This window comes from Anarrhichthys ocellatus, unplaced genomic scaffold (assembly GCF_004355925.1).
Source record: "Anarrhichthys ocellatus isolate YVR2014 unplaced genomic scaffold, GSC_Weel_1.0 scaffold842, whole genome shotgun sequence".
Taxonomy (NCBI): domain Eukaryota; kingdom Metazoa; phylum Chordata; class Actinopteri; order Perciformes; family Anarhichadidae; genus Anarrhichthys; species Anarrhichthys ocellatus.
In genome coordinates this window covers 637-12,605 of record NW_022280816.1, presented here as the reverse complement: position 1 = coordinate 12,605, position 11,969 = coordinate 637, and the positions used below count along the sequence as shown (strand labels likewise).

General features: G+C 42.8%; 3 protein-coding genes across 8 annotated transcripts in view; 1 reads left to right on the top strand and 2 right to left on the bottom strand.

Moving 5' to 3' along the window:
• The window catches only part of fbxo7 (F-box protein 7), a 4,539-nt gene extending 2,414 nt beyond the window's left edge, over window positions 1-2,125 (bottom strand). Inside the window, exons 1-3 of one of the 6 annotated variants that reach the window (XM_031838591.1) lie at window positions 1,739-2,124; window positions 1,154-1,438; window positions 353-785 (exon numbers count right to left, since the gene is read on the bottom strand). In XM_031838591.1, the coding sequence (XP_031694451.1) occupies window positions 353-757 (405 nt within the window). In that variant the 5' untranslated portion in view covers window positions 758-785; window positions 1,154-1,438; window positions 1,739-2,124. Of the gene's footprint in view, window positions 1-352; window positions 786-1,153 lie in introns of all 6 variants that reach the window. The other 5 variants (XM_031838592.1, XM_031838594.1, XM_031838593.1 and 2 more) reach the window with 5 other exon arrangements.
• rtcb (RNA 2',3'-cyclic phosphate and 5'-OH ligase) lies at window positions 1,556-5,991 on the top strand. Its single transcript, XM_031838589.1, has 12 exons — window positions 1,556-1,932; window positions 2,506-2,584; window positions 2,678-2,745; window positions 2,822-2,921; window positions 3,092-3,248; window positions 3,348-3,504; window positions 3,579-3,738; window positions 3,839-4,014; window positions 4,410-4,598; window positions 4,678-4,788; window positions 5,454-5,573; window positions 5,718-5,991. Exons 1-12 carry the CDS (start codon window positions 1,840-1,842, stop codon window positions 5,823-5,825), a joined length of 1,518 nt encoding a protein of 505 aa, XP_031694449.1. The 5' UTR covers window positions 1,556-1,839; the 3' UTR covers window positions 5,826-5,991.
• A 1,810-nt stretch (window positions 5,992-7,801) lies between these two features.
• LOC116377058 (exportin-T-like) overlaps window positions 7,802-11,969 on the bottom strand; it is a 4,798-nt gene continuing 630 nt past the window's right edge. Inside the window, exons 3-10 of the mRNA XM_031838597.1 lie at window positions 11,524-11,809; window positions 11,190-11,379; window positions 10,661-10,777; window positions 10,452-10,567; window positions 10,325-10,372; window positions 10,170-10,241; window positions 9,434-9,490; window positions 7,802-9,343 (exon numbers count right to left, since the gene is read on the bottom strand). Coding sequence (XP_031694457.1) covers window positions 9,317-9,343; window positions 9,434-9,490; window positions 10,170-10,241; window positions 10,325-10,372; window positions 10,452-10,567; window positions 10,661-10,777; window positions 11,190-11,379; window positions 11,524-11,809 — 913 coding nt within the window. The 3' untranslated portion in view covers window positions 7,802-9,316. The remainder of the gene's footprint in view (window positions 9,344-9,433; window positions 9,491-10,169; window positions 10,242-10,324; window positions 10,373-10,451; window positions 10,568-10,660; window positions 10,778-11,189; window positions 11,380-11,523; window positions 11,810-11,969) is intronic.

Here is an 11,969-nt window from a genome sequence, read left to right as displayed (position 1 = left end):
CCCTAAAGCATCCCCTGCTTTATGGTCTATTAGAGACCTGTCAATCAGCGTGTAGTCCCGCCCTAAAGCATCCCCTGCTTTATGGTCTGTTTGACTCTAAATGGACCATAATGTACTAAATGAACATCATGCTGTATTGAAGAAGACTTGAAACTAGAGATTGAGACCATAAACTCATGTTTACAATGTTTACTGAGGTAATAAATCAAGAGAGAAGTAGTCATTTTCTCATAGACTTCTATACAACCAGAGGAGTCGCCCCCTGGTGGACACTAGAGAGAATGCAGCTTTAACACATGAAGCTTTGAAGAACTTAAAGAACCGGAGGTTGTCTCCTGGTTGAGTCACTTACCTGGTTAGATGTCATGGCAGCAGTCTGCTGGTTCTGCTGGTTCTGTGAGTTGCTGGTCGTTCTGTCGGCTGCAGACTCCGGCAGGACGACACAGATCAGATCTCCGGAGACGATGCCGCAGGACGACAGAGTCTGACCGGAGTCTGAAAGAAGCTCTGAGCCGTTCAGAGACAAACTGAACTGTGTGTCTGCACTGGAACACAAAACGTTTAAACATGTTTCTATCTTACACAAACAAGAGAGAAAGAAGATAAATATCATAATCTCAATATGTATATCTGACCCGAGTCCCTGAGAGGACAGCAGCGTCTCCTCGATGAGCTCCCTGAGCTCCTTCAGGCTGGGATCTGCTCCCAGTAACTCCACTCTGCTGGTGACACGCTGGAGCCGAACACGAAGCTTCATGTTGCAGGCGAACAGATGAAGTCATTCACTATATATTTAAACAATAACTTCATCGTTACTAAAGGGAACAGACCCACAGAGAGACACTTTCAACACGTCTAGGATGTAACGGGAAGTTAATGGAGTTTGGTGGAAAGTTATCCTGCTGAATAAGACATAAGACACATTATTACAAAATAAATAAAATAATATAGATATTAAGTGAATCCAGCAGGAGTTTGACATTAAATAATTTGTAGAAGAAGAAATGAAACGTTTCGTTTTCGTTTCTGACCGTTTTAAGTTGTTGCGTAACAACGAAGCGTTGCTAGTTAACTTAGCGTTAACTAGGTTAGTTAGCTAGTTGACTCGTTTAACCGACGGTTTGGAGATAAAAATATAAATAAAAACACTTACATGATGAGTTAACGTGTTACATCCGGGTCGTTTGTAACATTTCTCTCAATCTGTAAACAGAGTAGCAGCAACGAGACAGCGGCGTCAACCCGCTAAAGCTTCCGGTTCCTGTTCTCAAAGTACAACATTTCAAAATAAAACCTTTTTTGGAAACGTCTCGTAAAGCAAAAGTGAATAAATACTTAACTTATGGCTCGTGAACTTCCTTCAGGGAACCAGGTGTAATTGTGTGATGAGTGTGATCAACATGGTGACCATAAATTGTACTAGTGTTAAATGTGATAGCTTAAAAAAAAAAAGAGAAAATAGTTCATGCTTTTGTTTGGAAGGTCAGTCGCAGAACATCCGGCTCTACTTGAAGCGTCTGATACGTTTGACTATCTAAACTTGGTTGACTACAACTACGGCAAGCGAATCAGTTTATTGTAAAGCTTATACTCCTGCCCACGAAGAAAAAATGATATTTTAACACCATTTAATTAATGACTCATTCAAATTTACATTAACGGCCTCTTAAATCTGAAATCATATTTTTACTTTTACGTTAAAAGTGACATTTTAATGAGTCATGCAGAAATTACCAACCGCATTGTCCTGTCAAAACGCTTGTGAGCTTCCGTAGCGCTGTGACTCGCTGCCTGTCCGCCGGTGTAGCAGCAGCTTTAAACCTTCTTGTGATCGGAACCATGAGTCGCAGCTACAACGATGAGCTGCAGTACCTCGACAAGATCAGCAGCAACTGCTGGAGGATCAAGAAAGGGTTCGTTCCCAACATGCAGGTGAGACTCTGCTGGTGTTGCACTGTTAGCCGTCAGCGTGGCTAGCTGGTTAGCATATGTCGGCTAGTTCTGTAGACGAACTCTGAACATCTGAAAACATGACAATAATGAACTCAATGACGTCATTAGATTCAATGAAATCAGCCGCAAACTAAAGTTTAACCCGCTGACGCAGCTCAGTGACGCAACTATTAGCTGTGAAATGTGAGCCGAATTATTAAAGGGAGGAGCCTAAAGATGTGACGACACTAAAAATAAATCCAAATATAATCTACAGTTTGGCTACCTAGGCAATCTGAATCATAATTAACAGTTATTCTAACTGGATTCAGCAGAGTATAATTACTTACATTGGATTTTTGTTTAAGTTGTTTCTATTGATAGACAGATTACTTCTTTTATTACATTTTGATGACACACACACACGTATAATAAATAAAATGAATCAGTATTTTCTCTCCGTGCGATTCTAAAAACGTTAGCGTTGATGTCTCCGTATATATCGACCATAAAATGGCACGTTGTCATGATAATATATTGATTGATTAACATGGTTTCCTGTCGCTCCTCCAGGTTGAAGGAACTTTCTACGTGAACGAGTCTCTGGAGAAGCTGATCTTTGAGGAGCTCCGTAACGCCTGTCGAGGAGGAGGTCGGCTGCTCTTCATCTCTTCTCCTCTTCGTCTCTGTGACATCGTCTCAGGAGTTTTCACTTCATGTTGTCGTGTTTCTTTGTGTCCTTCAGGTTTCGGTGGATTCCTTCCCGCCATGAAACAGATCGGGAACGTGGCGGCGCTGCCGGGGATCGTACACGTGAGTCACATGACCGCATGATGTCGTTCATAATGAAGGTTCAGAGCCGAAACTGACTCGTTGACTCGTCCCTCAGAGGTCCATCGGGCTCCCAGACGTCCACTCCGGATACGGGTTTGCGATCGGAAACATGGCCGCCTTCGACATGAGCAACCCGGACGCCGTCGTGTCTCCAGGTGAGAGACGCACACCTGTCTGTGGAAGCACATCCCCATCTGTAACCAGCTGCTTCTATGGCTGTTGTATTTAAGTATCTCACAATCATGACTTCTCACTTTAACCTGATAGTGTTTCAATAGACTAAGTTTATTCGTGATGAAGGTCTGAATGTCCGTGTGGCCTTCAGGCGGTGTTGGTTTTGACATAAACTGTGGCGTCCGTCTGCTGAGGACCAACCTGGACGAGGGGGACGTCCAGCCGGTGAAGGAGCAGCTGGCCCAGGCGCTGTTCGACCACATCCCAGTGGGGGTCGGGTCCAAGGGAGTCATCCCTATGGGGGCCAAGTAAGGAGGCCCTCAGGGACCCGGGTCAGAGGAGAGAAAGCTTTGTTTACCTGTTAACCCGGGTCACCCGTCTACCTGTGTTCCCTGTTCCCCCCACAGGGACCTGGAGGAGGCTCTGGAGATGGGCGTGGACTGGTCTCTGAGGGAGGGGTACGCGTGGGCCGAGGACAAGGAGCACTGTGAGGAGTACGGCAGGATGCTGCAGGCCGACCCCAACAAAGTCTCCTCCAAGGCCAAGAAGAGAGGCCTGCCGCAGGTATATCAGCGTCTTCATGCACACCCGCTCTTAAATCACCTGTGGATACAAACCGCTCACCTGTTGTGTTGAAGCTGGGGACTCTGGGAGCAGGAAACCACTACGCTGAGATCCAGGTGGTGGACGAGATCTACAACGACTACGCCGCCAAGAAGATGGGCATCGACCACAAAGGCCAGGTGTGTGTGATGATCCACAGCGGCAGCAGAGGACTCGGACACCAGGTGGCCACAGGTAGGACGTTGCCTCACAACATTCATAAAGTTCAGGAGGAGGTCAGAGGCTCCTTCTTAACACCATGAATACATAATATTATTGTTGTTGTTGTTGACAGACGCTCTGGTTGCCATGGAGAAGGCGATGAAGAGAGATAAGATCACGGTGAACGACCGTCAGCTGGCCTGCGCTCGCATCACCTCTCAGGAGGGACAGGACTACCTGAAGGGGATGGCTGCTGCAGGCAACTACGCCTGGGTCAACCGCTCCTCCATGACCTTCCTCACCAGACAGGTGAGCACACACCTGAGACACGTAAAGCACACCTGGGACACGTAAAGCACACCTGAGACACGTAAAGCACAGCTGAGACACGTAAGGGACACCTGGGACATGTAAGGGACACGTAAGGGACACGTAAAGCACACCTGGGACACGTAAGGGACACCTGGGACACGTAAAGCACACCTGAGACGCGTAAGGGACACCTGGGACACGTAAAGCACACCTGAGACACGTAAGGGACACCTGGGACGCGTAAGGGACACCTGGGACACGTAAAGCACACCTGGGACACGTAAGGGACACCTGGGACACGTAAAGCTAGTATCCGTATGAAGCTTTGAACTATTCATCACATTGAAGTCTCTGTAGAGTTTCATAAGTGACGTCACTTGTTTTGTTTTCAGGCCTTTTCTAAAGTGTTTGTGACGACGCCCGACGACCTGGACATGCACGTCATCTACGACGTTTCTCACAACATCGCCAAAGTGGAGGAGCACATGGTGGACGGGAGGCAGAAGACTCTGCTGCTCCATCGCAAAGGGTCCACCCGGGCCTTCCCCCCCCACCACCCGCTCATCCCCGTGGACTACCAGGTAACCCGGCCGTCGCCCAGCGAGCCTTTAAAGAGCCGCTAACGGGACGTTTGATTTGACCCGTCTGGTTGTTTCTCAGCTCACGGGTCAGCCGGTGTTGATCGGAGGGACGATGGGAACCTGCAGCTACGTCCTCACTGGGACGGAGCAAGGCATGACGGAGACGTTCGGCACCACCTGTCACGGAGCGGTATGAGTCTTTGTTTAAAACAACAACAATCATGTTAGGAAGAAGTCTGGTACGATATTTACATGTAATACAGAGCGGGGAAGCCCCGCCCCTTCCTGTTGACCAGAAATAAAATACAGCGAGAGACGAATAACTTCTTGATCCCGTTTGAATTTAACATGTTTGTCAACTTCAAAAGATAGTTTTGCACGTAAAGAAAGTAGCATTGTCGCAAAAAGACGTCATTTGTAGAAGACGAGAGATTTCACGCAAAACTCTTTTAAATTGAGATTTTGTATAATTCATTGCACAAAGTAATATATTTGTCTCGCAGTTGATTGTCGTACATATTTCTGAAATAACGTCCCATGTCAACAGGAAGGGGCGGGACTTCACCGCTCTATAGAGTAAAAGGTTATATGCTCAAAATATTCAGTATTGAGCATATAACCTTATTCAGAAAAGAAGCTGTTCTTACTGTTTATAAAAGCTGAGGAAAAGAATCATTTCTTTCACCACGTGATCCTAATATATTGATTATTGAAGAGTTTGTTTACGTCTACGTTTATATTTAGGATATTTTCACCAGACTATTCTCAGAATCAGTATTTTAACAGGACACAGGATCGATAACCTGCATCGATCGGTGACTTTGGTCCTTTTTTATTATACATAATTGTTTTCAGGGTCGCGCTCTGTCTCGGGCGAAGTCCCGCAGGAACCTGGACTTCCAGGACGTTCTGGACAAACTGGCCGACCAGGGCATCGCCATCCGAGTGGCTTCACCCAAACTGGTGATGGAGGAGGTGAGGCAACACAAATACTTTTTATTTGGCTCGTGGCAACAGTTTAATTCAAGGTCTGGTGTTAACAGGAAGTCATTTAGAAGTAAAAGCCGTCTGTATGCAGATGATCTGAGATTGTTTGTTGGTGTTTCATTTTATTTTTAGGCTCCTGAATCGTACAAAAACGTGACGGACGTCGTGAACACGTGTCACGACGCTGGAATCAGTAAGAAGGCGATCAAACTGCGACCGATCGCCGTGATTAAAGGCTGAAGACGACTAAAGACTATTTACACTAAACGGGAAGAATTCTTCTTCTGTGGTTCTCGACGAGCAGAAGATAATCCGCTCTTTTTGTTGTTTGTTTTGTAACGGAATTTATGTTGAAGAGAAAATGAGAATGAAAACTCGTGATCCAAATAAAGACTTTCCTTCATAATTCTTTCCACATTAATTCACCTTTAAAATGTCTCCGTTACAGGAAGTGCTGTTAAACTACCGCCAATGAACTGGACACTTCCTGTTTATGGTTTTCAAATTAAAAGAGGAATAGTCGAGTAAATCTTATGTTTGAGAGTTATTGACGTGATTATTTGAACAGGAAGAGTTATTAACGACAGCTTAACGATGAATGAAAAGAGTAAAGTTGAGAAAATTGTGAGTTAACTAAAGGTTTCTTTTTTTCAAATGAATTGAAACTTCTTCTATTGTTCTGTTTATCTGTCTATGAATAAATTATCAAGTGATTTGTTTAGACGGCTGGTTAGAAATCAAAGTTCATAATCACCTAATAGAGGTCGCATTAATAACAGATTCCATGTTAGGAAGTTAATATTTAATATGAACGGAGGAATAAAGACTCGTTTGTTAGACGTCATGATTAGTAAACATTTTATTTCCATCAAAACTAAATAATATCTCGGTTCCAACACATTTCACCAGCAACGAACAAAGTAGTTTTATTCTCAAACCTCGACTCGTTAAAGATGAATTCAAATAAAATCGGCGGAAACAACTGTTTTCTTATTTGTCCTTTTTGAGAACAGCCGATTCTTCTTCAGTGGGTGAAATACTACGACGGTACGGTGATTAAATATCACTTCAGGTGTTTGAGGGAAATCCACGACAGCGTAAACAAATAAGTGAAATATGGAGCGAGGAGGTAAATGTACGAGGAAGAAACTTTGATATTCTCCGAGATTAAAGAGGAAAAATATTCTGCGATCATCTCAAATTCTGAATTTAGTGAATCTTGTAATATTGACCTATAATGTCCATACGATGCCGTAAAAATATCCGTCATTCAAGTTGATCTGACTTAATTTATATTTATATACTTAAACAGGTTTAGTGTTTGTTTACAGATTAACATTTGTACAAAGTCCTAAACTTTAGAGGGAGGAGTTTGAGATTTGGTGATAAAAATGCAGATTTCTCCGTGTGAGACGATCTGGTGGAAATCAATCGGCAGACAGGATGTGGTTAGCCTAGCTTAGCACGAAATAGCTCTAGAATTGCCCCTAAAACCTCAAACTGTTTTTACATTGATGTTTGAGTGCAAATTAAACAAACAAGATACAAAGTGCTAATCGGTGAGCTGCTTTTGGAGTTACATTAAAGTGAATTATTATTTCTCTTTTGATGTAGCTTGGCTAGCAGTTTCCAGTCTTTATGCTAAGCTAGGCTAACCACATCCTGACTCCAGCTCCTGTCTTAAAGCAACACACAGACATGAAATTGATATCCACTTAGTCAGTTTACACTCAGAAAGAAAATAAGCCTCTCAAGATATTGGCAGTCATGCTAAGCTAACCACTTCTGAAAGCGGAACTTCTGAAAAAAAAACAACCAACATTGGCTTATCAGTTTGACAAAAAACGTCTAACTAAAGGTCCTCTTACTGGAGTTTTAACTCTTAAGACGACGGGATCAGTTTCCAATGTCACGATATAAGTTTAACTGACTTTTAAACTCACGTTTCAGCTTTTTAAATTTCACGTTAACGACATAAATTCATCCCGACATGTTGCCGCTTGAGAAAACGGTTCATTATTATATTTAAATGAGTAAGTTTGGAGATATTCTACAAGTTTCTTCACGTCAACAAATATCGTCTAAATCCGCCGCTGAAAATAGTCGCCAACAAATGCAGCATTTAATTTTTATTTGATTAAAAGCTACGCTGAGCGACTGTTTTAGGAGATTACTGATGACACTTTATATTTGTTCCTCAATAAGAAAACATGTAAAACACTTAGACTTTGTTTTTATAAGTTAATGTGAGAACTGTTAAAGCTGTAATCAGACAAAAGTACAAGAAATGAACGTCAGCGATTTGAACAAAGTTACCGGATCTTTTTTTTCTGTCTCGATCTGATTGGTTTTCGTTTCAGCTGCTTCACAGTATCGATCAGTGAAGCGTTTGTATCATCAATCGATCGATTAACTAATCAATCCTTAATTGTCACAAATGCTTGAATACAACATCATGTTTGTGTTTCTATGGAAGCTCATTAACGCCGAGAAAATAAAAATGTAAATAAAAAAATACTCAATATTATAAATCAAACTGTTGACTTGTGTCACGAATCAATATTTTGAGATTAAACTTTCACAATTATGAGATTTTAAAAAAGGTCAAATTAAGATACTTAATCAAAATATATTTAAAAAAATACTCATGAGATCAGAATAATCAGTCAAGTGACTAAAAATCATGATTAATGAAAATAAAGTTTGTGATGCCACATCAAACTTTAACGACATAAATAATCGTGTAATTTGTAATTTTTCGACTTTATTCTCAGAGATCTTTCTCTGATATTATATTCTCTTCCTCCTCGCCTCCGTAGTTAATTTATTTTGACCTACAATACGTCTTTGTCGTGTAAATTTTCACTTTTAACGTCACAATTAAGGTCAAAAAATGAGATATTAAGTCAAAGATATGAAAACTAAATCAATAGCAAGTCAACAATAATACTTATAACTTTTGAAGTCACAATTATAAAACACAAAATCACGTATGAACCTAATTCACTCTTAGGAGTACGTAAGACCATCTCATAATCTGTACTTAATGAGTGTTTCTGTACGTTGTATTTTCGGGCACTAATGATCTTCCATACATATCTTCCAGATGAGGATGAAGATAAAGAAGCAAACCTCGGAACTGTATTTACATTTCTAACATCTTATTCTCTTATTTACATCTTTGTTCCTCCATTTTATTTTCCATCTGAAATTAAAAGTCACGTTTTTCCAGGAAATCCAAAATATTCCCTCAGGAACACAAACTGATAATAACTGCTGTAAATTCAGAGTTTTAGTAAAATACTACAGAGGAGGAAGAAGCAGCTTCACGTCAAACTCAAAATCAATTCCTCAAAACAAATCAAATCAAATCCACGCCACATACCGAGCCCTCCGGATCAAAGAGAAGCTCGGCCCTCGTCTCTCTGTCCATCGTGTGAAACGTCCAAAGAAAACGTGTTGAAATGTGTTTAAAGCTTCGTTTCAGGATATTTACGCTTCTCTCTCACAGACTTTTACTTTCGTCTCCACGTTTATGTCTGAGCTTCAGTCGAGCTCCTTCAGTCCTCGTGGACGGCTCGGCTTCGAACCCTCGACCGTCCGTCCCGACTCCAGACGGACTTCCGCCACTCGTTAAGTGCAAAAAGCAGCTCCTATGCTACGGTCCCTGTTGTGTTGTTCTGGTTGCGCGTGCGACCACTTCCTGTGACGTGAACCTCCACTTTCACCTCCTACAGCTTGGCTCGCTGAAAGAACGCCTGAAGAGACGTGAAGAAGATCAACAATAATCTGTCAGAACCAATCAAATCACATCACTGATGATACATATAATAATTAAACAATCGTACCTTAATGTAGATCTTCAGGACTTTGACGTCCGGCTGCTGAAGAACTTGACAAAGCTCCTGTAAAATATAGAAATATATAAATATAGAAACTGAAGAAACGGTTCCATCTGAATCTTGTTATCGTTATTAAGTTGTGTGTTTATGTTTCTTTGAACGCTCTCTTTTCATCCGTTTATTCTTTCTATTTAGTAACAAACTACAATAAAACAAGTTGCAAATGATGACGTTTATTAAAGTCAGAATTTAAATTTAACAATTATAAAGACGTCAAATGTTTGATTTAATACGTTACAATTATACGAGATAATAAATCTAAATCATGAGTCACAGTTACAACATTTAAATCAACATATGTGAAAAACACGAGACAGAAATAAAGAGATTTACTGACTTCAAAGTAAAATAAATAAACATTTTGTAGAAGATTAAAACACCGACGTCTTCTAAACGTAAACATCTGATTTATGGATTTATTCTGAAATGTTCTACGTTTGTTTTTCGTGCATCACAAATACGTTTCTCATGAAACTAACAAACACACGACTTTGACCCAGAAGACAGAAGTTCGCGTCTCGTATGAAGTTAAAATAAGTCGACGTTGACGTATTTTAACATTAAATGTTACAATGTTTAGTTGTGTTTCAAACAGCGACCGTGAACCAGGAAACACGCGATTGTTCCATCTGAATATTATTATGATAAAGAACTGAGGTCTCGTGTCGGTGCACTGTCTCACCTGAGAGATTTCTGGCGACACCTGCAGCGAAGGTAAATACTCCTGCTGCAGGAACTGGATGAACTCCGGCCCCTGAGAGACAAACACGACTTCAAAACAGGAAGAAACAAACACAAGAGGAACATCTCAACACCTCATATAAAAGATCTCTTTACCTGTTTGAGATGAATCATCTTCAGCGTGAGTGCACACTCGGACAGCGTCTGAAACACAACAGAGCTGCTGCTGAACTGAACTCTTGTTTCGTTGAAACGGGTTGAATGTGGAGCCTGGTGAACTCACCAGGACCGTCTGAGCATCCGAGAGGTCGAAGGTCGGCTTGAGAGGAGCCAGGAAACACGCGGGAACGATGTGTTTGTAGACGAAGTCGGGGAATCCCACCATGCCGTCTTTTCCTCCTGCAGGTTTGAATCAGAGGACAACAGGACATGAAGACAAAGACTGGATCTGAAGACCTGGTTCTGATGCTTCTCTACAGGTGTCCCTCTCACCCCACAGCTCCACCAGCCTAGACAGGATGATGAAGCAGGTCTTCTGGGCGATGGGGTCGGGGAAGTCCACGGCTCCCTGGATGATGGTGAACACCACGCGCTCGATGTTTTCTGCTCCTGAAGACAACAAAACAAGTCATGTGATCAAATCCCCTCAGCTGTGTTTGGAGGGAAACGTTTCCCTGAAAACAGTTAAAAATGAGCAGATTTAACGTGTTTTCAGGACCAGACTCCATTTAAAATGACATCATCTACAGTAGAACGTCTAGAGGAATAGTTGACACCTCTTTTCTTCTCTGAGAGTTAGATGTTATCTTGGTTAGCTTAGCTTAGCATAAAGACTGGAAGCAGAGGGAAACTGCTAGCCTGCCCCTCAAAAGCTCACAGATGAGCACATTTAATCCGTTTCTTCTTTGTTGCTTTAACACATTTGTGTCCAGATTAAACAAACTGTTATATTTAACATATGTTAAATGAGTGGATATCTGTGAAGCTGCTTCCAGCAGAAGCTGTGGAGATGAACACTCACCCTGGTTGGCCATCACCTCGTTCATGCCGCTCCCTGCGACGGTCTGGATGAAGGTGAAGTAGCTCCTCCTCAGCATCTGCTTCTCCAGAGCGGCCGCCTGGTCGTTGTCCTCGGCCGGCCGGGCCAACACCCCGAAGATGGCGAGAACCAGCGGCATGAAGACCTGCTGCAGGAAGGGAGACACCTGCTGCTGCAGAGACCAGGAGCAGGAAACCCGTTCATCACCGTCTCTTTAAATCACAACTCATCGTTCATCTGTTTAGTAACACACTACAATAAACCAGAGCAACGTCTGTTTCCGTTACTGTTCCTCTCTTCTTCTTCTTCTGCGTACCTTGAACTTGGCGGTGATCTGGCTGATGAGCGGGATGAACTCCTGCAGGTCTTTGGCCTCGCAGTCCTTCAGCATGTGCTCGGAGGCGGCGGGGACGAAGGGCAGCACCTCCTCCTCCATGCAGATGATCATGCGGTGCAGGAAGGAGCGCACCGAGCTGCGCAGCGTCCCGCGCTGGACGGGGCAGCTCAGAGCCGGCAGGAAGGTCTGCAGACAGTCCCGGTAGACCTCGGTGCAGCCGCAATGCTTCACCGTCTGCTTGTTGCTGAACGCCTTGCTGGTCCGACTGCAGAGGAGATCAGAAGGAGATCAGAAGGAGATCAGGTGAATGAACCAGGGGTTGAAAAGCATGAGGAGGAGGAGAGAGGAAGAGGTTATAATTTACTGAACGGTCAGTAAAACGTTACACTTTATCGACACTGCGAGGGGTCAACGTTACACTTTAT

Coding starts and splice junctions, on each gene's coding strand:
- rtcb (XM_031838589.1), top strand. CDS start 1,840: ATGAGTCGCAGCTACAACGATGAGCTGCAGTACCTCGACAAGATCAGC. Junction 1,933..2,505: donor GGTTCGTTCCCAACATGCAG/GTGAGACTCTGC, acceptor TCGCTCCTCCAG/GTTGAAGGAACTTTCTACGT. Junction 2,746..2,821: donor CGCTGCCGGGGATCGTACAC/GTGAGTCACATG, acceptor CTCGTCCCTCAG/AGGTCCATCGGGCTCCCAGA.